Below are 26,905 nucleotides of genomic sequence, written 5' to 3' on the forward strand. Positions count from 1 at the left end.
ATTGGTCACTCAGGCTAAAGTCTGGAGTGAATGAGTCACCAAGGGCGGTTATAGTCTGCTTCCACAGCTACCACGTGAAGGAGAAGGTTTTGAGCTAGGCACCCGAGCAATGCCATGTAGGCACCCTGGCAGTGCCACCCAGGTGCCAGCCTGGCACCCTGGAGTTCCCAGGTAGCACTGTCAGGTTGGCAGGGGTATTGCCAGGGTACCACACGGGCAGTGCCAAGGTGTCAGGCTGGCATTTTGCTCGCACCGGGGATCAAGCCTGGGGGTGCACTGCCCATGTGCGGTGGTATGGGGAGGCCCGAGGAACCCTTATAGGTGAGTTGGGACATTGGGGGTTCCAGGAGTCAAGTCAGGTGGTCAAGAGCTCGGGACACCATTTAAAAATGGCATCCCAATATCATCCTGCACTGAGGAGATCCTTAGTGCAGGAATAATGCTAAGTGCAGCCTCGGGTGGCATTCCCCACCAGAGCAGTAAAAGAGCAGAATGCCATTAGTTAGCGGATATTAAGTGGGAAGGTGTTGGTAGATGCAGATACCAAGATCTGACGGAGTAGTTGACGAGAAGGGGGTGGCCTTTGGACGGGTGAAGGGGACATTGGACGGCAGCAGAGTGAGATTTGGAGTGGTCTACTCAGCAAAGCTGAGAGTCACTCATAACTCGAAGGACTTTTATTTTGAGATGGCGGATGCGTTCGTTAAGGCTGAAGGACTGAGACTGAGATGAGAGTTGGGACTTGGGCTTGGTTGGTGGGATGGGGATTGTGTTCTCTTATTGAGGGTTTTCTGTTTGATTGGGGTTTTGTTTCTGACTCTTGAATGGGGCGGGGGAGGGGGGGGATGGGGGTTGTGGTTTTTTTCCTTATGTGTGCGGTTCTGTATTGTTTCTTGGCTTCAAGGAGGTGGGTTTTGAGCACGTGGGGCTGGGTTACTGAGGAAGGGGTGGCGAGGAGGGGGCTCTGGCAGGGATTGCCACACGAGGAAATGTAGGGTGATTAGTGAACGGGAGTGTGATGGGAGCCTGGTCAAACAGGTTTCAATGGACCTGGGAGTTGTGAATAGTGGGGGGAGGGGATCGATACTGGGTGAGGTGTTTACAAGAGGAAATGGATGGGAGGATTCTGGGAAGGGGTGAGGGGACTACCCACATGTTACTCCGCTCGCCCCCGTTCCATCCCAGTACCAGGCGTTGGGAGACTGGGCTCTGGATGAGTAATGGCGCCCGGGGCTCCCACAATCCGCCGCGCCCTGGAAACCGCATCCATCGGCTGATCGGGCCTGTGGCCCGGTACTGCGCATGTTCAAAGGAGAGGGAAACTGCGCATGTGCTGAAAGAACCCGCCTTCTGACTTCCGACTGAAATCTTGACCTTCACACAAACTGAAACCTCCTCCTGTATCAAACATCTGTGAGTAAAACACTTTCTTTTCTCCCTCTTTCCATTTCTTTTCTCATTCTCACCTTCAATTGGTCACTTGCAGCAACAGAAGGGAAAGGAAGTGAATCCAGGGAGGGTGCAGACTCTGCAAAGCTTGGCCCAGGTCTCTCTCTCGCTTAAAGACATTGCCATCCTTTGCTCCCTCAGCTTGACACAATTATTTGTCTGGCTAAAAGGATGGTTTCTTTCCCAATGTTCACAATTAAAGGGCTGCTTTCCCCAAGAGATAGTTGACATTTAAGGGGCAGTAAATTAATGTCGGACAGAGATATGTCTCGTGTTGTTATGGTACAGATTCTTTTTGGATTCTGGAATAAAGTATATTTATTAATATTTCTAGTATTGTAATATAGTACTGTAGCTATGTTATATATTTCCAGACATAGAATCTGAATTCTCTGTTCCGCTACACCCGTTTTCTGCTGTGGTGCACCCCCGCTGGCAGCGGGATGCTCTGTCCGGGCAGACGGCCAATGGGGTTTCCCATTGTGAGCACCCCCATGCCATTGGGTAACCCGCGGGCGTGAGTGCGCTGCCAGCTAAATGGAGGATCCCGCCCAGAGTCATTACGGCACAGAACAGGTCCATTCAGTAACTTGTCCATTCCGACTCAGTAGACTGATACAATCAGTACCATTTCCCCTTGATATTCCTGTTCCCCTGAAAGTTTATTTACTTCATGTACATATCTAATTTCCTTTTGAAATTGTTAATCATCTCTGCTACCGTCAGGGCGGCATAGTGGTTAGCACTGCTGCTTCACGGCGCCAAGGACCCGGGTCATTGACCGCATGAAGTTTGCACATTCCCCCCCATGTTGTGTGTGTCTCACCCCCACACCCAAAAAGATGTGCAGTGTAGGTAAATTGGCCATGCTAATTTGCCCCTTAATTGGAAAAAACTGGATACTCTGAATGTTTTTCATTTTTAAGATGTGGAGATGCCGGCGTTGGACTGGGGTGAGCACAGTAAGAAGTCTTACAACACCAGGTTAAAGTCCAACAGGTTTGTTTCGATGTCACTAGCTTTCGGAGCGCTGCTCCTTCCTCAGGTGAATGAAGAGGTATGTTCCAGAAACATATTTTTAAATCACTGCTACCATCAACTTCAGAGGCAGGCAGTTCTATGTTTCGTGCAGAAGTTCTCCCAAGTCGCTTTGTGTTGCAGCTTTCTGCAGTTTTTCATCATTTAAGTAATACTGTTCTTTTGTTCTCCCTTCCAAAATGAACTTCACAATTTCCCACATTATGCTCCATGTGGCAACTTTTTGTCCACTTGCTCAACCTCTCAATATCTCTTTGCAAACTGTTTATATCCCCCTTGCAACTTGCCTTTCCACCTATTTTTGTCTTCAAATTTGGGCACAGTACATTCACTTCCTTCCTCCAAGTCATTAATATAAATTGTACACAGTTGCGATCCCAGGACTGATCCCTGTGGAACCCCACTGGTTACAGGTCACCAACCTGAAAAAGAACCCCTTATCCCCACTCTCTGTTTCCTGCTCATTAGCCAATTCTCTATCCATGCCAACACCATGGGTTCTTATCTCATGCCTTAACGTTTTGAGATACCTTGTCAAAGGCCTTCTGGACGTTTAAATACAACACATCTACTGGTCCCCCTCTATCCACTCTGGTTGAGACTTCCTTGAAACACTCTGATAAATTAATCAGACACGGTTTCCCTTTCACAAAGCCATGCTGACTCTGCTTGATTAGATTATGATTTTCTCAATGTGCTGCTGTTACTTCCTAATAATTGATTCCAACATTTTTTCAATAATAAATGTTAGGCTATTCGTCCTAGAATGTCTCGTTGTTTTCCTCCCTCCCATTTTGAATTGGGGGGCTGTCACATTGGCAGTTTTCCAATCCTCTGGTACTTCTACAGAATCCAAGGATTTTGGGAAAATTACAATCAATGCACCCACTATCTCTGTAGCCATTTCTTTTAGGATCCTAGGATGCAGCCATCCAGGGGACTAATCTTATTCGATTAGTTTGTCCAATACAACTTCTCCAACGATGGTATTTAATTGCTTCCGCCATATTCTTTAGTATTAATGGGATATTCGAAGTATCTTCCACCGTAAAGACTGATGCAAAATATCTGTTTAACTCCTCTGCCATTTCCTTGTTCCCCATAACTGACACAGTGGCATGGAGGCACAGTGGTTAGTACTGTTGCTTCACAGCTCCAGGGACCCGGGTTCAATTCCCTGCTGGGGTCACTGTCTGTGCGGAGTCTGCACGTTCTCCCCAAAACTGAGTGGGTTTCCTCCGGGTGCTCCGGTTTCCTCCCACATGTCCCAAAAGACGTGCTTGTCAGTTGAATTGGACATTCTGAATTCTCCCTCCGTTACCTGAACAGGTGCCGGAGTGTGGCGACTAGCGGATTTTCACAGTAACTTCATTGCCGTGTTAATGTAAGCCTACTTGTGACAATAATAAAGATGATTATAATAAAGAATATTATTACGATCTCCCAAGATTTATTTTCTAAGGAGCCTCTGTGGAGTTGAGGTTTCAATCAGATCAGCCGGGAACTTATTGAATGGTGGAGCAGGTTTGAGGGGCCGAGTGGCCTACTCCTGCTCCTAATTTGTATGTTATCACATCCTTTATAATAGATTGTAGCATTTTCCCTCCTACTGATGTCAGGCTAATGGGTCTGTGGTTCCCCATTTTCTCTCTCTCCTTAAATAGTGGGGTTACATTTACCACCTTCCAATCTGCAGGAACCATTCCAGAATCTATAGAATTTTGAAAGATGACAACCAATGTATCCACTACAGCCGCCTCTGTCAACACTCTGGGATGGAGAGAAGCTTTTGGGGATTTATTAACTTTCAATCCCATTATGGGCAGCAGGGTAGCATTGTGGATAGCACAATTGCTTCACAGCTCCAGGGTCCCAGGTTCGATACCGGCTTGGGTCACTGTCTGTGCGGAGTCTGCACATCCTCCCCGTGTGTGCGTGGGTTTCCTCTGGGTGCTCCGGTTTCCTCCCACAGTCCAAACATGTGCGGGTGAGGTGGATTGGCCATGATAAATTGCCCTTGGTGTCCAAAATTGCCCTTAGTGTGGGGTGGGGTTACTGGGTTATGGGGATAGGTTGGAGGTGTTGACCTTGGGTAGTGTGCTCTTTCCAAGAGCCGGTGCAGACTCGATGGGCCGAATGGCCTCCTTCTGCACTGTAAATTCTAAGATAATCTATGATTTTCTCCAGTCCTGCTTTTTCACTAATACTAATCTCTTTCAGTTCCTCGTGTTCACTAGTCCCTTGGTTCTCTCGTGTTTTTGGGACAATTTCTGTATCTTCCTCTGTGAAGACAGACACACTGTTGTTTAGTTTCTCTGCCATTTCCTTATTACCCATTATAAACTCTCCTGCCTCTGCCTGGAATGGACCCTTTTGTCTTTGCTAATCTTTTCCAATAGGAACTTTTCCAGTTCTCCCCAATTTGCTCTCATATTCTATTTTCTCTTTATCAGATTCTTGGTCCTCCTTTGCTGAATTCTAAAACAAGTTCCCAATCCTCAGGCTCCCTACTATATTGTCCCCTCCATTGATCTAATGGAATCTTTAACTTTTCTTGTTCGCCACGATAGCTTCACTTTTGCTTCTGAAAGGAATCTATATTTTATGTAAATAAAATGCGAGTGGTTGCCTATCTATTGTCTATCGTCATACAAAGAACAACAAAGAACAAAGGACAGTACAGCACAGGAACAGGCCCTTCGGCCCACCAGGCCTGCTCGGATCATGATGTCTGTTTAAACTAAAACCTTCTGTGCTTCCAGGGTCTGTATCCGTCTATTCCCATCCTATTCATGGATTCGTCAAGATGCCTCTTAAAACGTCACTGTCGTACCTGCTTCCACCACCACCTCCGGCAGCGAGTTCCAGGCACTCACCACCCTCTGTGTAAAAAATGTCCCTCGCACATCTCCTCTAAACTTTGCCCCTCGCACCTTAAATCTATGTCACCTGGTAATTGACTTTTCCAACCTGGGAAAAAGCTTCTGACTATCCACTCTGTCCGTGCCACTCATAATTTTGTAAACTTTTATCAGGTCGTCCCTCAACTCCGTCGCTCTAGTGAAAACAATCCGAGTTTATCCAACCTCTCCTCATAGCTAATACCCTCCAGGCCAGACAACATCCTGGTAAACCTCCTCTGTACTCTCTCCAAAGCCTCCACATCCTTTAGGTAATGTGGTGACCAGAATTGTAGGCAATATTCCACGTGTGGCCTAACTAAGGTTCTGTACAGCTGCAGCATGACTTGCCAATTTTTATGCCCCGACCAATGAAGACAAGCATGCCGTCTGCCTTCTTAGCTCCTTATCCACCTGCGTTGCCACTTTCAGTGATATGTTTCTTGTAATTTCCCAATCTACCACAGACAACTTGCCCCTCATACCATGACAGTTTCCTTCTGCGAGAAACACCCAGATAAATTAGACAGAAGAACCCTGTAACCACCACAGCCCATCTTCATGGCAACGTGGCTGCTTTGGGAACTAAATATCTTCCAACGTGCAAACACCTTTTCATTCTGTGCTCCTCGTCAAATTTGGAACCAGGTAATCGCAACTAGCCTCAAAAATGGTCAGCCCACCGGATGCAGAGGTGTTATACCGGCCAGTCCAGCAGAAAGAAACCCTCCAATCATCACCATTCACCAGATGTCAGAATGAACAAAATGCAGTCCTGGCTGTAAGTGAGAGCAGAAACAATCACAACGGAGCCAACATCTGTAATTTATTGTGAACTTGTTGGAGTCACAACAGGTGTGATGAATCACAAAACCCTTCCCCACATTGAGAGCAGATGAATGGTCTCTCCCCAGAATTAACTCGCTAGTGTCTCCGGAGTTGGGATGGTTCATTGAATGTCTCCCCTGCTCAGAGCAGGTGAATGGCTTCTTCCAGGTGTGAACTCGCTAGTGTTCCTGCAGTGTGTATGGATATCTGAATACCTTCTCTCACTAAGAGCAGGTTAACGCCTTCTCCCCTGTGTGAACTCGCTGGTGTCTCTGCAGGTGACATAACTGAGTGAATCCTTTTTCACACTGAGAGCAGGTGAACGGCCTCTCCTCAGTGTGAACTCGCTGATGTCTCCGCAAGTCCGATGATTGAGTGAATCCCTTCTCACACTGAGAGCAGGTGAATGGCCTCTCCCCAGTGTGAACTCGCTTGTGTGCCAGCAGGCTCGATGAAGTAGTGAATCCCTTATCACACTGAGAGCAGGTGAACGGCCTCTCCCCAGTGTGAACTCGCTGGTGTGTCAGCAGGCTGGATAACCGAGTAAATCCCTTTTCACATTGAGAGCAGGTGAATGGCCTCTCCTCAGTGTGAACTCGCTGATGTCTCCGCAGGTCCGATGATTGAGTGAATCCCTTCTCACACTGAGAGCAGATGAACGGCCTCTCCCCAGTGTGAACTCGCTGGTGGATCTGCAGGCTCGATGAAGTAGTGAATCCCTTCTCACACTGAGAGCAGGTGAACGGCCTCTCCCCAGTGTGAACCCGCTGGTGTTTCTGCAGGGCGAATAACCGAATGAATCCCTTCTCACACACAGAGCAGGTGAACGGCCTCTCCCCAGTGTGACTGCGCCGATGAGCTTCCAGCAGAGATGGGGCCCTGAATCCCTTCCCACAATCGACACATTTCCACCGTTTCCCTAGGGTGTGCGTCTCCACGTGTCTCTACAGGCTTGTCGATCAGTTGAAGCCTCGTCCACACACAGAACACGTGTAACGTCTCTCCCGCTGTGAATGGTGTGATGTTTTTTGAGGCGGCGTAACTGGTTAAAGTCTTTCCACAGTCAACGCTCTGGAACACTCTCACCCGGCTGTGTGTGTGTCTCGGGGCTTTTCCAGTCACACTGATGTTTTGAAGCCGACAGAAAAGACAAACATTTCTCCTTCTCGATTCAAAGTCCGGTGATATTCAGTGCCAAGGAATTGAGATACTCAGTCAGATTGACACATGACGTTTGAGATTTCTGTCTGTAATTCCTCCTCTTCTAATATCCTGTAAAAACAATTTATAAAAGTTACTTTTCTTCTCCTCATTTTGGAGAAGGTATCCTGAGGGGAACGACAGTCTGGCCGTGGGGTTAATCCTCCGGGTCCTCAGTCTTATTGAGGAATGTCCCCTTGGATCTATGGTGGTGGTGATTCTTTTGTATTTTTGTTATTATGGGAGGGTTTATGTGTTGTTGACTTTATCCTACTCTGGTACAGACGGGGCTTTTATCTGTGAAAGGAGCAGGTTGGGGAGACTTTGGTAAAGAGAGTTGGAGGAGGGGGTAATGGCGCACGTCCAATTGTGGCGTGAAAATCTGTTCCTGTCTCTCTGTCGCCTAACTAATGGCGGCAGTTAATCTGCAAATTTTCTCAGGGAATGTACGGGGCATCCATCACCCTATCAGAAGGAAAAAGAGCCTCTCCTTTCTGAAGGAGAAAGTCAATATAGTTTTATTACTGGAAACGCATCTGGATGATGAGGAACACTTTAAATTGAGGCGGGATTGGATGGGCAGATTTTATCACCTCTTTTTCATTGAGTCGCAGACTTGTGGCAAACCTTATTATACACTATCCAAGCAGTCAGGGTAACTCTGCCGATTACAATGTGCATGTCAATTTCCTTTGTGCCGGTCCCCCCCATCTCCCGTCCCTCCCCTCCGCCCCCTTCACTCGTCGTTTCTGGGTTCTTTCCTGCGCCCTTCACTGTACACTGGGAGTTATCTGCTATTTACAAGTGGACGGTGCCCTCCCTTCCCCCTTCCACCCTGCGCACTCCCTGTCCTGTTTTAAACCTTCCCTTGGGGGTTCCTCTTCTTGTATTTTTGTTCTAGGCTCTCTGGTCTCTGTGTCAGTTGGTTTCTGGTTCTCCCTCCTTTTCCCAGTAGCCCCCACCCTCCCCCACTTTTCCTGCCTGCTCCGTGATCCCGTTGGCCCCCGTATGCCCACCTCCCTCCCCAGTGTTCCATTGGCCGCTGGCTTCAAACAGGTCCTGGAACAAGTTGGTGAATGGCCTCCACACTTTGTGGGAACCATCCTCTGACCCTCGGACGGTGAACTTGTTCTTCTCCAGGTGGAGAAATTCCGATAGGTCTGCCAGCCAGTCTGCAGCTGTGGGCGGTGCTGCTGATCACCAGCCGAGCAGGATTCTCCAGCGGCCGATGAGAGAAGCAAAGGCAAGGGCGTCGGTCCTCTTCCCCATGAATAGTTCTGGCTGGTCCAATACCCTGAAGACTGCCATTTGTGGGCACGGCTCCACGCTCATAACCATGGACATTGCGTCTAAATAGTCTGTGCAGAATTCGACAAGTCTGGGGCATACCCAGAACATGTGGGCACGGTTTACCAGGCCCCGTTGGCTCCATTCACATTTGTCCTCCATCTCCGGGAAGAACCTGCTCATTCGGGTTCTTGTCAGGTATGTTCTGTGCACAACATTCAACTGCATGAAGCTTCGCCTTGCGTAGGAGAAGGTGGAGTTGGTCCCGTTCAGTGCTTCGCTCCAGAGTCCCCACCCTATTTCCGTCCCTCGCTCTTTCTCCCATTTGTCCTGGGTTTTGTCAAGTAAGGAGCGCATCCTTATTAAGAGTTGTCTGGACAGGTCCCCACAGTTTCCCTTCCCCAGACTGTCTGCGTCCAGTAACTCCTCTTGCATTGTGCTTCTCAGGGTTCCTGGGTATGCTGGTGTCTCCTTGCAGAGAAAGTTTTTGATCTGGAGTTCATCCCTGTTTGGTAGGTCCAGTCTCTCTGTCAGCTCCTCTAAGGTCACTAGTCTATTTCCTGTGTAAAAGTCCCTAACCATCAGTGTTCCCCCATCCTTTCTTTACCTCTTGAAGGTGGCGTCGAGAATGGCTGGTGCAAACCTATGGTTGCCGCAGATGGGGGCCATGAAGGACACATCGGTCAGACTGAAATGCTGCCACATCTGGTTCCAGGTTCTCAGGGTAGCTACCACCACTGGACTGGTGCTGGCGGGGATGGGAGTGTTGCCATGGCGAAGGCCCGGAGGATCATTCCTGTACATGAGGACTCGTCCATCCTCACCCATTCCATGTCAGGGTCCTTTACCCATCTCCTCACTCTTTCGGCCATGGCTCCCCAGTGATAGTATTGCAAGTTCGGGAGGGCCAGGCCTCCCATGTTTCTTCTCCATTGTAGTACTGTTTTAGGGATTTTTGAAATCTTGCCCCTCCGCACAAACGATGTTAGGTTAGGTGGGTTGACCATGATCAATGCACCGGATTATGGAAATAGGATGGGGAGTCTGCCTCTGTGAGTGCTTTTTCTGAGGGTCAGTGCAGACTTGAAGAAGCGAATGGCCTCCTTCTGCACTATAGAGATTCTATGTCATCTATGTTATTTTAATTCGACTATGCTTTAGTCTGTTTTGCAATATTTTGGGGTATGCGCACTGCATTGTTATTCTTCTGTTTTTATATAATCTTACCATCTTTCCCCACTCACTATGTTTACCTGTTAACTGATCTGGCATTTCAACTAGAGGCTCTGGTCGCTCAAATATCCTGCTATGAATTAATTCTGCAATGTGTTGCTTGTATTTATGCTGGCAGTATCAGTTGTTCTACACTGTACCCATTTTCCATCAATATTTCTGTAATTCAGTTGCATTCATTATTTAAAAAATGGTTAAAAAAACATAAAAGAAATATTAAAAATATGTCCAACTCATCCTTGAATATATTCAGTGATCCACAGACTCCACTGATCGCTGTGGAAGAGAATTCCATAGACTAATAGCTTTTTGAGGGAAGAGATGACTGGAAATATATAAATAGCAACAGTACAATATTACACAACAAGAAATAATAGTAAATGTACTTTATTACAGACCATAAATAATATGTCTAGTATTTTTAAACTAGATATATCTCTAGCCGATATTAATTTACTGTCCCATTAAATGTCAGCCATCTCCTGGAGAAACCAGCCCTTTAATTGTGATAAAAGAAAATTACTGTGGGTGCTGGCTTCTAAAACGAAAGAGAAAATGATGGAAAAGCTTTGTCAAAGAGTCATCGGACTCGCAACGTCAGCTTTTTTCTCTCCCTACAGATGCTGCCAAACCTGCTGAGATTCGCCACCAATTTCTCTTCCTTTAATTGTGAACATCAGGAAAGAGACCATCTTTTTATTTATTAATTATTTTTTTAATGCATTTTATTCAAACTTGTATCAAAGTAGGTAACAGCAAATAAACACCCCGGGAAACATTCTTCCCAACAATCAACTATACAGTTTGTACAGATTTTTCTCCTTTTTCACTCCCCCGCCCCCGGCGACAAACAGCTCCTCAAACATGGTCACAAACATCCTCCGCCTTTTCTCAAACTCCACTGCTGCACCCTTAAGTCATACTTTATCTTCTCTAACTGCAGGAAGTCGTGCAGGTCACCCAACCGCGCTGCTACCCCCGGTGGCGAGAGACCATCCTTTTAGCCAGACAAATAAATGTGTCAAGCTGAGGGAGCAAAGGATGTCAATGTCTTTAAGAGAGAGAGAGAGAGAGACCTGGGCCAAGCTTTGCAGAGTCTGCACCCTCCCTGGATTCACTTCCTTTCCCTTCAGTTGCTGCAAGTCACCAATTGAAGGTCAGAATGAGAAATGGAAAGGGGGAGAAAAGAAAGTGTTTTACTCACAGATGTTGGAGACAGGAGTTTTTTTCCTTCACTTCCGCTGTGACATCACAATAGGGCCCTGCCTGAATCAGCCAATAGGAATTACTCTATTCCGCGCTGTAGTCACCGGGTTCCAGTGCGCAGGCGCGGCGCTTCCCGCCCCACCCGTTGTTTCGCCCGCCCCCTGAACAAGGCAGAAAAAAACCCGACAACAGAACCTCCTCGAGACAAGATTTCCAGGCAACCGGCTGACGGCCAGAGCGAGAAGCCGCTCGGTGATCTCCCCCTGCCCACGACTGCGCATGTCCAAAAAAAGGGGCGGCTGCGCATGTCCAAAAAAAAGGGGCGGCTGCGCATGTGCAAAGGGTAGCCCGCCTCCTGACCTTTTACCTGAGGTATTGACCAATGGCAAGAGTTGGAGGACAGAAGGACTCTGGTCCTCCAGCTAATCAGCGCGGGCTTTGTGTGACTGCCCAGCTTGTAATGTAATTAGGAGCCAATTTAGCTCAGCTGGTTAGTGATGCAGAGCGAGGTCAGACTGGTCCTCCCTCATGATTATTGGAAGGAGGGCAGCACGGTGGTGCAGTGGTTAGCACTGCTGCCTCACGGCGCCGAGGTCCCAGGTTTGATCCCGGCACTGGGTCACTGTCCGTGTGGAGTTTGCACATTCTCCCCGTGTTTGTGTGCGTTTCGCCCCCACAACCCAAAGATGTGCAGGGGACGTGGATTGGCCAAGCTAAATTGTCCCTAAATTAGAAAAAATGTATTGGGTACTCTAAATTTTTTTAAAAAATGATTGTTGGAAGGATGCCCTCAAGATTTCTTGCCAAAACTTTAGATAGCAGTTTCAAGTCAGCATTCGAGAGATTGGCTGATAAGAGACACGCTCCCGTGATCCTTGTCCGCTTCAGAATCAAACAGACATAAGCCTCACAAAGAGTCGATGGCAGCATACTTGAGTCAAAGTGATAATACATACCCACAAATAGATCCAACAGTAAATCCTCAAATCCCCTGTAAAACCCACACGCACAGCCATGTGGTCCCAGCGCTTTACCTGGCTGAAGCTCCTTCATGGTCTTTGACATCGCTCCCCTAGAAAGAGTAGCATTAAGAGCCTCACGCTGGCTTTCTGAGGCCGCCGGGAGATTCAAGGAAGAGAAATAATGCTCCACACCGCCAATACATCACCAGACTGCTCAGACTTGTATAATCCTGCATAGAATTCCCAACATTTCGGTTTATTTCCTCCGTCTACATGACCCTTTTCCGTCCGCCAAGCCGCACAGAGAAAACCGCTCCAAAGTCAGCGTTTGTATTTGCTCGTGTTACTCCCAAACTCGTACAACTTCTACCTCGCAAAGTTTCAACTTTCCCCAACCTGCTGAGTCTTACTGCGTTAACCTCCTTCAGCAATAGCTTACTTGGGCCTTATAATGCTCCTCGGCCTTCGCCAAACAAACCTCCAGACGCCGATGGTTCTCCAGCACCTGGACCTTTTATTAGCAATGTAAGAAATGAACCCCCCCTGCCGCCCCCCCCCCCCCCCAACCCCCCAACCCGGCATGAACTTCACACGTCTAGAGGGTGAAATACCAGGGGCCGAGTTAAAGAAAAGGAAGAACTCAAACTCTTCCTTAAAATGTGTAGTAAATTAAGTACCTCTTATCAAGAAGGCATCAAACCTCCACCTTCTTGACCTGGGGGTGAGCCCTCGAGCAGAAGTTCATGAAAAATGGGGGGGTGGGGGTGGGGGGGGGGGGGGGGGCTGGTGAGGTGGATTGGTCCAAAATTATAATGTTTTCTGTGGTGCAGCAGGACACCAGGTGTCGGATCGTCTTTGGCAGAAAAAAGTCGTTGATTCTAGTATGACATTGATGTGGGGCTGGAAAGAACGTAAAAGCTCCGCCCCTCAGGTGCAAAGTTCTCCAAACATCCATATAACCCACCTCCTCACAAGCCGAGGCTATGCCCTAGCTTGAAACATGGGGGGTTCTTGGTAACGGGGGGCTTATCTACCAGAGGATACAAGTGGCAGTTGAAGTCGCCAACCACAAAAATGTTAGTTGAAGCTAACTTTTGAAATCCGCAAAAGCCTTCGTAATTAACTCCGGGAGTAATTCGGGGATCCATAAACATTCATTATTGAACCAACATCTCCATGCACCGAACCTCTAATGATCACATATCTATCTGCTTTGTCCTTGGTGCAGGTTTCAACTTTAAAAGGGATATTTTTATTAATAAAGATTGCCACACCTGTTACTTGATGAAAAAGAGGCGAAAAAAACCTGCCTCACCCAATCCCTCAATTTAATGTATTCCTCATTTCAGAATCTTGACAGTGCAGGAGGCCATTCGGCCCATCAAGACTGCACCTGCCTTTGAAAGAGCACTCTCCTTGAGCCCTTGCCTCCAGCCTATCCCAGTTACCCAGTAATCCTACCAAATCGTTTTGAACACTAAGGGGCAATTTAGCATGGCCAAGCCACCTAATCTGCACATCTTTGGACTGTGGGAGGAAACCGGAGATCCCGGAGGAAATCCACAAAGACACTGGGAGAATGTGCAAACTCTACACAGCCAGTCACCTGAGGCTGGAATTGAACCTCGGTCCCTTGGAGCTGTGATGCAGCAGTGCTAACCACCGTGCCACCGTGTCGACCCCAATTGAGTTTAATCTAGATGCATTTCCTGAAATGAAGCTATGTCAACTTTCTCCTTAAGAAGGGAGACAATCATTTTCCTTCTGATAGGGCGATGGATGCCCTATACATTCCCTGAGAAAATTTGAAGATTAACTGTCACCATTAGTTAGGCGACAGAGAGAACAGGAACAGATTTTCACCCCACAATCGGGCATGCTCCATTACCCCCTTCTCCAACTCACTTTACACCAGAGGCACCAAAGTTTCCCCAAACTGCTCCTTTCACAGATAAAAGCCCTGTCTGTACCAGAGTAGGATAAAGTCAACAACACATAAACCCTCCCATAATAACAAAAATACAAAAGAATCACAACCACAATAGATCCGAGGGGATATTCCTCAATAAGACTGAGGACCCGAAGGATTAACCCCATGGCCAGACTGTCGTTACCCTCAGGATACCTTCTCCAAAATGAGGAGAAGAAAATAAGGGCCAACAAAGGATTGGGGATCGAATGTCCCTCTCGCATTTTAGACCCATTTTAGTCCGGATTAGAGCCTGAATTAGTCCGAGCTGCAAACCATCCCTCCAAATCCTTGTCCTTCATGAATTTAACAAAGACCAAGGCAGTAGTCAGATTATCGATAGACTTGACGGAGTTGTCGGATACAATTTACAGGGTCTCAGGATAAAGCGACAGAATTCACTCCCGCAGCCTTGAGTTCCCTTCAAACTTCATCGAAGCCTCGATGCTTCATTTTCTTCGCTGCCGAAAAGCCCTGGAAGAAGGAAATCCCTCATGGAGCCAGGTCCCACCTCGTCTTTCCTGTCCCCAGGACCTTCTGGTGATCTATCAAGTTGTGGAAGTGAATGATTACAGGCCTGGGATGAAAACTATCCCTCGGCCTCAAAGACAGGACCTGATGTTCTTTCTAATTGGAATCGCCCAGGCTTCACATCCAGCTTAGGAAAACGTGGCAGCCGGTCCTCGAAGAACTAACTTCGAAGAAGGAGCAACACCTTCTGGCAGGCCGACGGCTCGGATGTTCTTTCTCTGACCCTCGGTTCTCCAAGTCCTCCACGACTTCTGCCACTGGCCAGTTTTCCAAGGTTTAAATTCTTGCCTCTGTCAAGGAGGCAACTTGCTCAACGTTCAGGATTCTCTCCTCGGGATCATCGAGCCTCTTCATGGTGTTTTGCAGCTCGGCCTCATGAGTTCACAGATATTGAGTCAGCACACTCAGCCTCTGGTCGGTAACACGGATGATAGTAATAATAATAATCTTTATTGTCACAAGTAGGCTTACATTAACACTGCAATGAAGTTACTGTGAAAGTCCCCTAGTCGCCACACTCCAGCACCTGTTCGGGTACACAGAACGAGAATTCAGAATGTCCAATTCACCAAACAGCACGTCTTTCGGGACTTGTGGGAGGAAAACTGGAGCATCCAGAGGAAACTTACACAGACACAGGGAGAACGTGCAGACTCGGCACAGACAGTGACCCAAGCTGGGAATCGAACCCGGATCCCTGGTGCTGTGAAGCAACAGTGCTAATCACTGTGCTACATTGCCTCAGTCGTCAAGTATTTTCAGGACCAACATTGATCCATTTCTAGATATTGAAGATATCGACGAATATGGGGATTAGTTTGGGAAAATGGTGCTGAGGTAGATTGGCCAATGAGCTCATTGAATGGTTGAGCAGGCTTGATGGGCTGAATGGCTGACTGCAGCTCCTATTTGTTATGGTCTCTGTGTCCAGGACAGGAAGCAGTGAGCAGGGATCTGTCAATCAGCACCTTCAGGAGAATTGGGAGGGTGAATATTAGATACAGCAGAGTGAGAATGGAGGGAGAGTGCGTGGGATGGAGATTTACAGCTTTTGGGGAATGAGAGAGGAAAGAATGTTCTCTAGGAACTAGAATTGTCTGTTCTGAGTTTCTATCCTGTGCTGACAGTGATGTCTTTTGTAAATTGTTTTTACAGGATATTAGAAGAGGAGGAATTACAGACAGAAATCTCAAACGTCACATCTCAATCTGACTGAGTATCTCAATTCCTTGGAACTGAATATCACCGGACTTTGAATCGAGAAGGAGAGATGTTTGTCTTTTCTTTCGGCTTCAAAACATCAGTGTGACTGGAAAAGCACCGAGACACACACACCCAAGTGAGAGTGTTCCAGAGCACTGACTGGAAAGAGCTTTAACCAGTTACCAACATAGCGATGATAAGGAAATGGATGGTGTGTGTGGGGTCAGTTTGGGAGCGGATGGAGGTTGCTTCGTTCAGGGGCACTAGCTTAGCAGCCCTGGTCACAGCACCTCTGCCGCTTTCGCCGGCACGGTACTCCACCAGCCCGATAGTGGTGGCGGCTCTTCGGATCTGGGGCCAGTGGAGGAGGCATGTAGGGGAGGTAAGAGCATCAGTGTGGACCCCAGTATGCGGCAACCACCGATTTGCCCCGGGGAACATGGACGGGGGTATCGATTGTGGAGGAGGGCGGGGATTGTGAGGGTGGGGGTTCTGTTCCTGGAAAGGAGCTTTCCGAGCATGAGGGCGCTGGAGGAGAAGTTTGGGCTGGCGAGTGGGAACGACTTTAGATACTTGCAGGTGAGGGATCGTGTACGCAGACTGGTGCCGTCCATCCCACGTCTCCTGCCGAAGGGGAGGCAGGACAGGGTAGTTTCTAGGGGAGAGGTGGGAGAGGGTAGAGTTTCAGACGTCTACAAGGAGCTAATGAGAGCTGAGGATACGCAGACTGAGAGCCTGAAGCTTAAGTGGGAGGAGGAGGAGCTCGGGGAGGTGGGGAGGGAGGGGGGGGGGGGGATGCTGGAGGATGGTATGTGGGCAGAAGCCCTGAGAAGAGTAAACCTGACCACAACATGCGCCAGGCTCAGCCTGATCCAGTTTAAGGTCGTGCACCGGGCCCACATGACGGTGGCCCGGATGAGCAGATTCTTCGGGCTGGATGAACCGGAGGGCCGGCTAACCATGTACACATGTTCTGGTCATGCCCTAAACCCGGAGGGTATTGGCAGATGTCATGTCCTGGGTGTTGAAATCTGGGGTGGTAATGAGCCCGGAGGTGGCAATCTTTGGGGTTTCGGAGGACCCGGGAGTCCAGGAAGAAAGGGAGGCCGATGCTCCGGCCTTTGCTTCCCTGGTAGCCTGGCGACGAATACTGTTAGCATGGAGGGACTCAAAGCCCCCGAGGGCTGAGGTATGGCTATCGGACATGGCGAGCTTTCTTGGCCTAGAGAAAGCCAAGTTCGCCTTGAGAGATTTGCTACTATTAGGGTTCGCCCGAAGGTGGCAGCCATTTATTGACTTCTTCGCAGAGGAGTAAGCGTCAGCAGGGGGGGGGGGGGGGGGGCTGGCGGCTAGGGTAGAGTAGGGGGATATTGAGGCAGGTCCGTGCATGAACAGCGCCGTGGTTTGCAGTATGTAATTTGCGTCGACTTCTTTTTTTGTTTGTACTGTACAATGTCATTTTTTCTTTCTGCTTAAAATACCTCAATAAAATTGTTTGTTAAAAAAAAAGTAAATCAACCATTCTTGAACACCAGCTGATTCTGTACAGTGGGTCGCACTCTCGCCTCTGAGTCAGGAGGTGGGGGGTTTGAATCTCCTCTCCAGAGACTTGAGCCCCCATAGTCCACTCTCCCGGTGTCAGTATTGAGGGAGTGTTGTCCTGTCAGAGGGACCATCTTTAGTGTGAGACATTAACCGTGCCGCCCCTTTAAAATATGCCCCTCCTTCAAAACTGACAGAGGGCCTCAAGAAGGTGCAAGAAAGCTTCACAAGGATGATAGCAGGACTGAGTGTTTAAATTACATGATAGCTTGAATAGGTTGAGGATATTTTCTCTGGGAAAAAGAAGGCTGAGGACTGACCTGAGAGAGACTTTAATGGGTGTGATTGGATTGACATAATCAACTCATCACTGTGATTGCAGGATGGAAATTCAGAACTGACAATTTTATTTGTCACAGAAAATCCTTCATCTCAAACTATAAATCTCTGTCTCCCAGAGACTCCCTCCTCCCTATTGACTGTAACACTAATTCATCCCACTATCCTCCTCCTGCTTTTCACCCAATTCTCCTCCCCTGAAGATGCTGACTATGGGGTTCAGTTTCACTCGCCCCTGTTGTCGTCCTCGATATGTCACCCAGGTGCCTAAATCTTTACACCTGAAGTTAACAAACTGTTTTGCTAAGGGGGACATCACAATGAAATCCAGTGACTATCCACATGTACTTTTCCTGCAGTCCAGATGTGGAGGTGTTGTGGGGCAGGGTTGATGAGTTGGATATCCCGCCTCCTCCGAGTCTGTCTGTGTATTTCTAACGGTTGTGTGAGATTGGTGACGGTTACTAATGGCGATGACATTACCCATAATCCGTTGCAGTTCAGAAAGCACTCTTTCTGTCACATTGAGGGAGTCTGTGTCGGGGCCGTGGTGTGGGGTCGGGGAGGGGGTATCACTCTGGTGGCATCATCAATAATGTCACATGAACCAGTGACTCCGCAGGTGTCTCTGCAACTTGTGATTCAGAGGCCGGTCTGGGATCCTCAGTTAGGGTTATCAGAGGCCAGTGTGTATCCAGGGTTAGGGTTGCTGTTGGTTTAAGGTTGTGTTTAAGGTTAGAGTCATATTTGGCATTAGTATATATTCGGTTTGAGGGTTTGGGTTATAAGGAGTTAATGTTAGGTTATGGTTCGGATTTGTTTATGCTTGTATGGTTATAGGCGATTCGGGGTTAGGGTTTGGATTATAAAGAGTTAGGGTTAGTTGATAATCAGTGTTTGTTTTAAGAATTTTTATGATCAGTGGATACTTCAGGTGATGAGTGATTAAAGTGAATGGATATTTACAGTGGTGATAGTGGGCATTCACAGTTAAAGTTATTGAGGATGTTAGTTAATTTTAATTAATAATAATCTTTATTGCCACAAGGAGGCTCACATGAACACTGCAATGAGGGCAGCACAGTAGCATAGTGGTTAGCATAATGGCTTCACAGCTCCAGGGTCCCAGGTTCGATTCCCGGCTTGGGTCACTGTCTGTGCGGAGTCTGCATGTTCTCCCCGTGTGTGCATGGGTTTCCTCCGGGTGCTCCGGTTTCCTCCCACAGTCCAAAGATGTGCAGGTTTGGTGGATTGGCCATACTAAATTGCCCTTAGTGTTGGGTAGGGTTACTGGGTTGTAGGGTGGAGGTGTGGGCTTGGGTAGGGTGCTCTTTCCAAGAGCCAGTACAGACTCGATGGGTCAAATGGCCTCCTTCTGCACTGTAAATTCAATGAAATGAAGTTACTATGAAAAGCCCCTAGTCACCACATTCTGGCGCCTGTTCGGGTAAACTGAGGGAGAATTCAGAATGGCCAATTCACCTAACAAGCACATTTTTTGCGCAGTGTGGGAGGAAACCGAAGTACCCGGAGGAAACCCACAGGGAGAACGTGCAGACTCCACACAGGCAGTGACCCAAAATGGAATCGAACCTGGCACCCTGGAGCTGTGAAGTAACAGTGCTACCCATTGTGGTTGTTATGATTAGGTTAAGAGTATTCGGTGTTATGATTTGGATTATTAGAGGTTAGGATTAGTGTTGTTAAGGTTAGTGCTATTATGGGTTCAGGTGATTTTGGGTTATCAGAAAGCATTGAGCTTATGGTTTTGGGGACTGAGAGTCAGAAACTGTGATTGGCAACATCCAACATCACTCTATGTTGTTTCCCCTGTCATTGTTAACCATCCTTTTCACCAACAATATGTATATAAGAACCATACGTGCTGTAAATATTGAACATAAAGTGTTACTGTGTGTCAATTGAAAATGCGAATAAAAATATTTTTTATAAAAAAACATTTTTACAATATGTGACTTCTAACTAATCAGTTTCCTCAAAGCCTAATCCTAATCACTGAGAGTCACAACTTGTATCTATTGAATGTCTTTAACCAGTAAATGTTTCAAGAGAAATTAAAACACCCAGTAGTTAACTGAAAGAGCTAAACCACAAGGCTTAATGTCTTTAAACAAAATCAAATTTTAATGTGATTTTTTTTAAAAGCACATAATGAAACACTACATTTTGTAATTACATAAGTTGTAAAGTCCGAACTGTATTGTCGTTCGACCGAAGAGATTCTTTACACATTGTGAGATCTTGAAGGTTTGTTTACTTTTTCAGGGATTAACCCAAAGGTATGCCACAGCCCTCTGGAATACACATCATTTTCTTCTCAATATTTCAGCAACTCTTCTCAGGCCCAACGATTCGTCCACATCTTTCCATTAGCTTTTGGTAAATTGAGCCTCCAATACTTGATGTCTCTGGATTACTCAGCACAAGATTGAGCCTCACTGCCTTGTTGTGACTTTGGGCAGACAGATTTCTTTTTCCAACCAGCGCCCAGATCTTCTTCACTCCTCATTTCAAGCTCACTGTTGAAGCTGATTGCTTCCACAACCAGAGAAACCAACTGTGCCGGTCACTGTAGGTTTCTTCATCTAGCTCCAAGCTAGGTAAACCTTCCAGCTTTTTTTCCCCTCACGAAATCCAAGGAAACTTGAAAATACAGTAGACCAAATCTTCAATTGCCTTCTGTGAGAAATGCCCAGATAAATCCAACAAAAGAACCTCCCAAACCCTACAACCCACCTTCATGGCAATGTGATATGTTCATAGAGGTTCCAAACACAAAAGCAAAGTAAATATGATTTACCTTCAAAGCAACCTTTCATTCTATGATCCACATTAAATATGAATTAGATTTTCACAACAACTCTCAAAGAGAATAAGTGGGCTGGAAACAAACTTATGAGATCAACCAGTCCAGCAGGAATGAACCGTCCCACTTCTATTAGCTGTCAGATTGAACATGATCCAGTGATGGGAGTGAGAAACAACAGAAATAACAGCAAAATTCGAACCCTGTAATCACTGGTGAGCTTGCTCAGGTCTCAGTTCAGATAACCGACTGAATCTCTACCCACACAGGGAGCTGGAGAATTGTCTCTCCCCAGTGTGAACTCGTTGGTATGTCAGCAGACTGGATGACCAGGTGAATCCCTGCCCCCACACATAGGCAACTGGTCAAGAACCTCTCCCCGGTGTGAACTCACGGATGTGTTAGCCGATTGTACGAACTGTTGCTAACACAATTATATCTTTGTTTTTCAAACAAGGTGAAGAAGCAGTGCACAATATTTTAGATGTGGCCTCGCCAAGGCCCTGCGCTGCTTCCATTCCCCTTCTACTAGCAAACCAACGTTTTGTGATTCCTGTACCAGGACACCCAGATCTCTCTGTACCACTTAGTATTGCAATCTCACTCCATTTAAATAGGATGCTGTTTCTCTACTCCTCTTGCCAAAGTGAAAAAGTTCATATTCTCTCACATTATATTCCATCTGCATTTTCCCCCACACACTTAACCTGCCTGCATCTTTTTGTAGACATAGCATCATAGAATTTACAGTGCAGAAGGAGGCCATTCGGCCCATCAAGGCTGCACTGGCCCTCCGAAAGAGCACCTACTTATCCCCACCCTTCCACCCTATCCTTCTAACCGTTCTAACCAAGCAGTTAAACTGGGACTCACTAACATCTCATCTGAAAGATGGTACCTCCAGCAGAGCAGCACTACCGCAGTGCTGCACTGCAGTATCAGCCCTGAGTTTTGTTCTACAGTCCTGAATGGGAAGATGAGCTCAGAACTTTGGAACTCAAGAGGTAGGAGAATTACCCACTGAGTTCTGACTGACAGTGAAGGTGAAGAGGACTGGGAGGAGGTATGTGTGGAGCATCAAAACCATCGCAGACCAGGTGGGCCGAATGGCCTGTTTCTTTGATGTCCATTCTATGTCATTTCAACCAGTGGAACATTTCAGACACGGAATGATCAATTTCATATTAAGGATTGTTTGGGTGTAATGCTGAAAGCAAACTTTTTTTGTAAAATAATTTCAGCTGAGTTGCCCTGAATGAATGAGGAGAGATCACAGGCAGCAGTTCTTAAAGAGACAGCAGTTCTGAAAGAGACACCTATCACCCAGAAAATCTGCACTCAACTGATCCCACATCAATGATATCACGCAGGTTGTTCAATCCAAATCTGGTTTATTTGACCTAAATCGAGAATATTAAACTCCAGTCCAGTTCCAGTCCTGTAACTTCAGCAGAATGAAACTCCAAGTGGCAGACTGAATATGGTTTGGTCCTGAATAGCAGCAACAACAGTAAAATCCTTCTCCCTCTCAAATGTTTGTTCCCCACACACTCCCTCTTCCTTGTTGATTTTGACACTGATTCATCCGAATATCCGCCTCCTGCTTTTCCCCAATTCTCCTCCCCTGAAGGTGCTGACTCCCTGGTTCAGTTTCACTCTCATCTATTGCCCTGCCCAATGTGTCACCCAGGTGTCTAAATCTTTACACCTGAAGTTAACAAATTGTTTTCGAGGGGGAACCTCATAATCAAATCCAGTGATTTCATTTTCATTTCATTTCAGTGACTACCGACATGTGCTTTGTGTCAGGGTGGGGTCACTGCGTCTCCCCCTCCTCTCCCCTCCCGCCCCTTTCCATCCCAGTCCCAGGAGTTTGGAGGCTGGGATCCGGGTGAGAAATGGCAGCCGTAATTCCCACAACCCCCCGCGCTGGAGAAACCGCTCGACCGCTGCGCGGGCAGCCTGGAACTGCGCATGTCCAAGGGTGATGTAAAATGGCGCATGTGCAGGAATGGACCTTTTACATTGGCCAAATGGTCGGCGCATCTGGAGGTAAATGTGCTTCCAGTGCCACATGACTTCCGTTGCCCATTGTTCTTTGGCGGCGCGGAGCCAATAGCAAGCTTTGACAGACCGGAAGGACATTGGCTCTCCAGCCTATCAGAGCGCGGGCATTGTGTGAATGAAGATTAAGCTTCACACAGTCTGAACCCTCCTCCTGTCTCCAATATCTGTGAGTAAAACACTTTATTTTCACCCCCTTTCCATTTCTTTTCTCATTCTGGCATTCAACTGTGGCCTTGCAGGAACATTCTGCTGTATCTTAACCAACTGAAACATCTATTAGATATATTTGTATTTTGATGGGGGAAGAGCTAACTGGTGGCGATTTAACCTGAGAATCACCACACCTCAGGCGAGGGGCAAAGTTGAGAAGGTGGGCCCTTCATGAATAACCTCAGCCAGCACAGGAATTTAACCACCTCTGTATCACAAACCAACTGTCCAGCCAACAGATCGAAACAAAATATCTAAACATGTATCAGTCTGGCAGCCTACATGAAGATTTTCAGTCTGTGTCCAGGACTGGAAGCAGAAGCATGGATCTGTTAATCAGCCTGAATCAGCATCTTCAGGAGAATTGGGAGGGGTAATACCAGAGTGAGAATGGAGGGAGAGTGCGTGGGGCGGACTTTACAGCTTCTGGGGAATGAGAAAGAGGAAAGAATGTTCCATAGAAACTAGAATTGTCTGTTCTGAATTTCTATCCTGCACTGACAGTAATGAATTTTGAAACTCTTTTTACAGGATACTTCAAGGGGAGGATTTACAGGCAGGAAACGAAGACGAAATATCACATCAAGATCTGACTGTCACTCAATTTTTCGGGTCCTGAAAATCATCAGTCTTTGAATAGAGGAGAAATATTTGACTGTTCTGACAAAGGGTCATCTGGACTCAAAACGTTAGCTCTTTTCTCTCCCTACAGATGCTGCCAGACCTGCTGAGATTTTCCAGCATTTTCTCTTTGGTTTTTGGCTGTTCTGTGTTCTTCAAAAGATTTTAAACATTCGTGTGACTGGAAAAGCAACAGGACACACACACACACCCGAGTGAGAGTGTTCCAGCTTTAACCATTTACACAGCTTGAAAAAAACATTATCATATGGAGCCACATTTGTTCGGTGCGTGAAGACTTCATTTGATGGTCTAACATGGGGAGACACAAGGACACCTGCACCATGGAGAAACCATGGAAATGTGGAGAATGTGGGAAGGGATTCATATCCCCATCGAAGCTGGAAATTCATCGACGTAGCCACACCGGGGAGAGACCATTCACCTGCTCTGACTGTGGGAAGGCATTCACTCAGTTATCTAGCATGCTGATGCACCAGCGAGTTCACACCGGGGAGAGACCATTCACTTGCTCAGAGTGTGGGAGGGGTTTTGCTCAATTATCCAAACTGCAGAGGCACCAACAAATTCACACCAGGGAGAGACCGTTCACCTGCACTGAGTGTGGGAAGGGATTCAGAGATTCATTCACCTTGTTGGCCCACCAGCGAGTTCACACTGGGGAGAAGCCGTTTACCTGTTCTGACTGTGGGAAGGGATTTACTTATTTATGCAACCTGCTGACACACCAGCGAGTTCACACTGAGGAGAGACCATTCAGCTGCTCTCACTGCACAAAAAGGTTTAGAACGTCATCTAACCTGCTGGAACATCAGCGAGCTCACACTGGGGAGAGGCCATTCACCTGCTCTGACTGTGGGCAGGGGTTTACCCGGTCATCCAAACTGCAGAGACACCAACAGATTCACACTGGGGAGAGACCATTCACCTGCGGTGATTGTGGGAAGAGATTCAGAGATTCATCTGCACTGCTGACACACCAGCGAGTTCACACTGGAGAGAGACCGTTCACCTGCTCTGAGTGTGGGAAACGATTCCGAGATTCATCCAACCTGATGAGACACCAGCGAGCTCATTCTGGGGAGAGACCGTTCACCTGCTCTGAGTGTGAAAAGGGATTCACTCAATTTTCACACCTGCTGAGACACCAGCGAGTTCACCAGTGATTACAGAGGTTGGATTCTGCTGTTATTGCTGCTGTTGATCACACCCAGGACTGAACCATGTTCATTCTGACACTTGGTGAAGTGGGAGGTTCGGAGGGTTTCTTCCTGCTGGACTGGCCGGTCTCACAACTTGGCTTCCAGTGGGCTGATGCTCTTTGAGCCTGGGAGAGAACATTTCCACTGAAATGATCCACAAAAGCTGATAAAGGATATTTATTTTATCCTGGACAGTAAATAGTGTTTTTCCTACCACAGTTGAATCTAAAATAAATATATTTGTCTCTGTTCCATTGAGTCTGCAGCACAGGGCAAGGCCAGTCGGCTCAATTGGTCTCTTAGTATTCATGCTCCACATGAAAAGACAGCACGGGTGAGTACGGTAGCATAGTGGTTAGTACAATTAGTTCACAGCTCCAGGGTCCCAGGTTTGATTCCCGGCTGGGTCACTGTCTGTGCGGAGTCTGCACGTTCTCCCCCTGTGTGCGTGGGTTTCCTCCGGGTGCTCCGGTTTCCTCCCACAGTCCAGAGATGTGCAGGTTAGGTGGATTGGCCATGATAAATTGTCCTTAGTGTCCAAAATTGCCCTTAGTGTTGATTGACTGGGGTTACTGAGTTATGGGAATAGGGCGGTGTGGGCTTGGGTGGGATGCTCTTTCCAAGAGCCGGTGCAGACTCGATGGGCCGAATGGCCTCCTTCTGCACTGTAAATTCTATGATTCTATGAACCTCCACCCATCCCTCTTCATCTCCTCCATCAGCATATCCTTCTATTCCTTTCTCCCTCATGTATTTCTAGCTTCCCCTTCAATGTATTCATGCTGTTCACCTCAACCACTCGCTGAGTAAAGAGGTTTCTCATTGAAATCCCTATTGGATTATTGAACCCCTTCATCATCTTAAAGACTTCCATCAGGTCACCCTTCAGTCTTCTCTTTTCTAGAGAAAGGTAGCTCCAGCCTTTCCTGAGGGTTAAATGCTCTCAGTTCTGGTATTATTCTTGTGAATCTTTGGTGTACCTTCTCCAGTGCCTCGATTTCCTTTTACTATCTGTGGGCTCCATATTTGAGGAAAGATGTGATATTCTCAGAGAGGATGCGGAGGAGATTTACGAGAATGGCACCAGGGATGAGGGACTTCAGTGAGTTGGAAAGACTGGAGCAGCTGAAATTGTTCTCTTTAGATTTGAGTCATGAGGACAGAGTAGGAGGCCATTCAGTCCATTGATTCCCTGTTGGCTCTGGAGCCAGCGAGTCAGTCTCATTGCCCCGTTCTAACCCTGTAGCCCTGCAAGTTCATTTCTCTCAAATGTCAATCCAATTTCCGTTTTAAATCCTCCCTTGTCTTCATTTCCAACCCCCTCACAGGCAGCGAGTTCCAGGTCATTACCATTCGCTTCATCAAAATATCCCCCCTCCCCACCACCTCCCAGCATTAATCTCTTACCTGAGACCTGAAATCTGGCCCTTCTATTCCTTTCTCTCTCATGTATGTATCTAGCTTCCCCTTCAATGTATTCATGGTGTTCACCTCAACCACTCGCTGTGGTAGCGAGTTCCACATTCTCACCACTCGCTGGATAAAGAGGTTTCTCATTGAAATCCCTATTGGATTATTGAACCCCTTCATAATCTTAAAGACTTCCATCAGGTCACCCTTCAGCCGTCTCTTTTCTTGAGAAAAGCAGCCCCAGTCTTTCCTGAGGGCAGCACGGTAGCATAGTGGTTAGTACAGTTGCTTCACAACTCCAGGGTCCAAGGTTCGAGTCCCGGCTTGGGTCACTGTCTGTGTGGAGTCTGCACATCCTCCCCGTGTGGGCGTGGGTTTCCTCCGGGTGCTCCGGTTTCCTCCCACAGTCCAAAGATGTGCAGGTTAGGTGGATTGGCCATGCTAAATTGCCCCTACTGGGGTTACTGGGTTAGGGTGATGGACTGGAGGAGGCGTGTGCTTGAGTGGGGTGCTCTTTCCAAGGGCCTGTGCACTCGATGAGCCGAATGGCCTCCTTCTGCACTGCAAATTATATGATCTATGCATACATGATATGATCTGAGGGTGAAATGCTCTCAGTTCTGGTATTATTCTTGTGAATCTTTGTTGCAACTTCTCCAGTGCCTCTATTTTTCTAAATGGAGATGACAAATGTTGACAGTGCTCCCAGTGACCCTGGTTCTAAACAAGTTGAACATAACCTCCCTGCTTTTCAAATCTATCTCTCTAGATTGGAACCCTTTTGATAACCCTACACCCCCTCATCCTTGTCCCATCAGCGAATGGGAACAGCTTTTCTTTATCCGTCTTACCTAAACCTG

The 26,905-nt window shown here is 47.3% G+C and overlaps 1 protein-coding gene and 1 long non-coding RNA gene across 2 annotated transcripts in view; one reads left to right on the forward strand and one right to left on the reverse strand.

Annotated features, from left to right (window-relative positions):
* LOC140418027 (uncharacterized) overlaps nt 1-26,501 on the forward strand; it is a 50,185-nt gene extending 23,684 nt beyond the window's left edge. Inside the window, exon 3 of the mRNA XM_072501457.1 lies at nt 23,722-26,501. Coding sequence (XP_072357558.1) covers nt 23,722-24,599 — 878 coding nt within the window. The 3' untranslated portion in view covers nt 24,600-26,501. The remainder of the gene's footprint in view (nt 1-23,721) is intronic.
* Nucleotides 6,193-11,417, reverse strand: LOC140422318 (uncharacterized). Its single transcript, XR_011947382.1, has 2 exons — nt 11,140-11,417; nt 6,193-7,487 (listed from the first exon to the last, which is right to left on the reverse strand). It is a non-coding gene; the product is annotated as an uncharacterized lncRNA (long non-coding RNA).
* Nucleotides 26,502-26,905: the final 404 nt, after the last annotated feature.

Source organism: Scyliorhinus torazame, chromosome 5 (assembly GCF_047496885.1).
Source record: "Scyliorhinus torazame isolate Kashiwa2021f chromosome 5, sScyTor2.1, whole genome shotgun sequence".
Classification (NCBI taxonomy): Eukaryota; Metazoa; Chordata; class Chondrichthyes; order Carcharhiniformes; family Scyliorhinidae; genus Scyliorhinus; species Scyliorhinus torazame.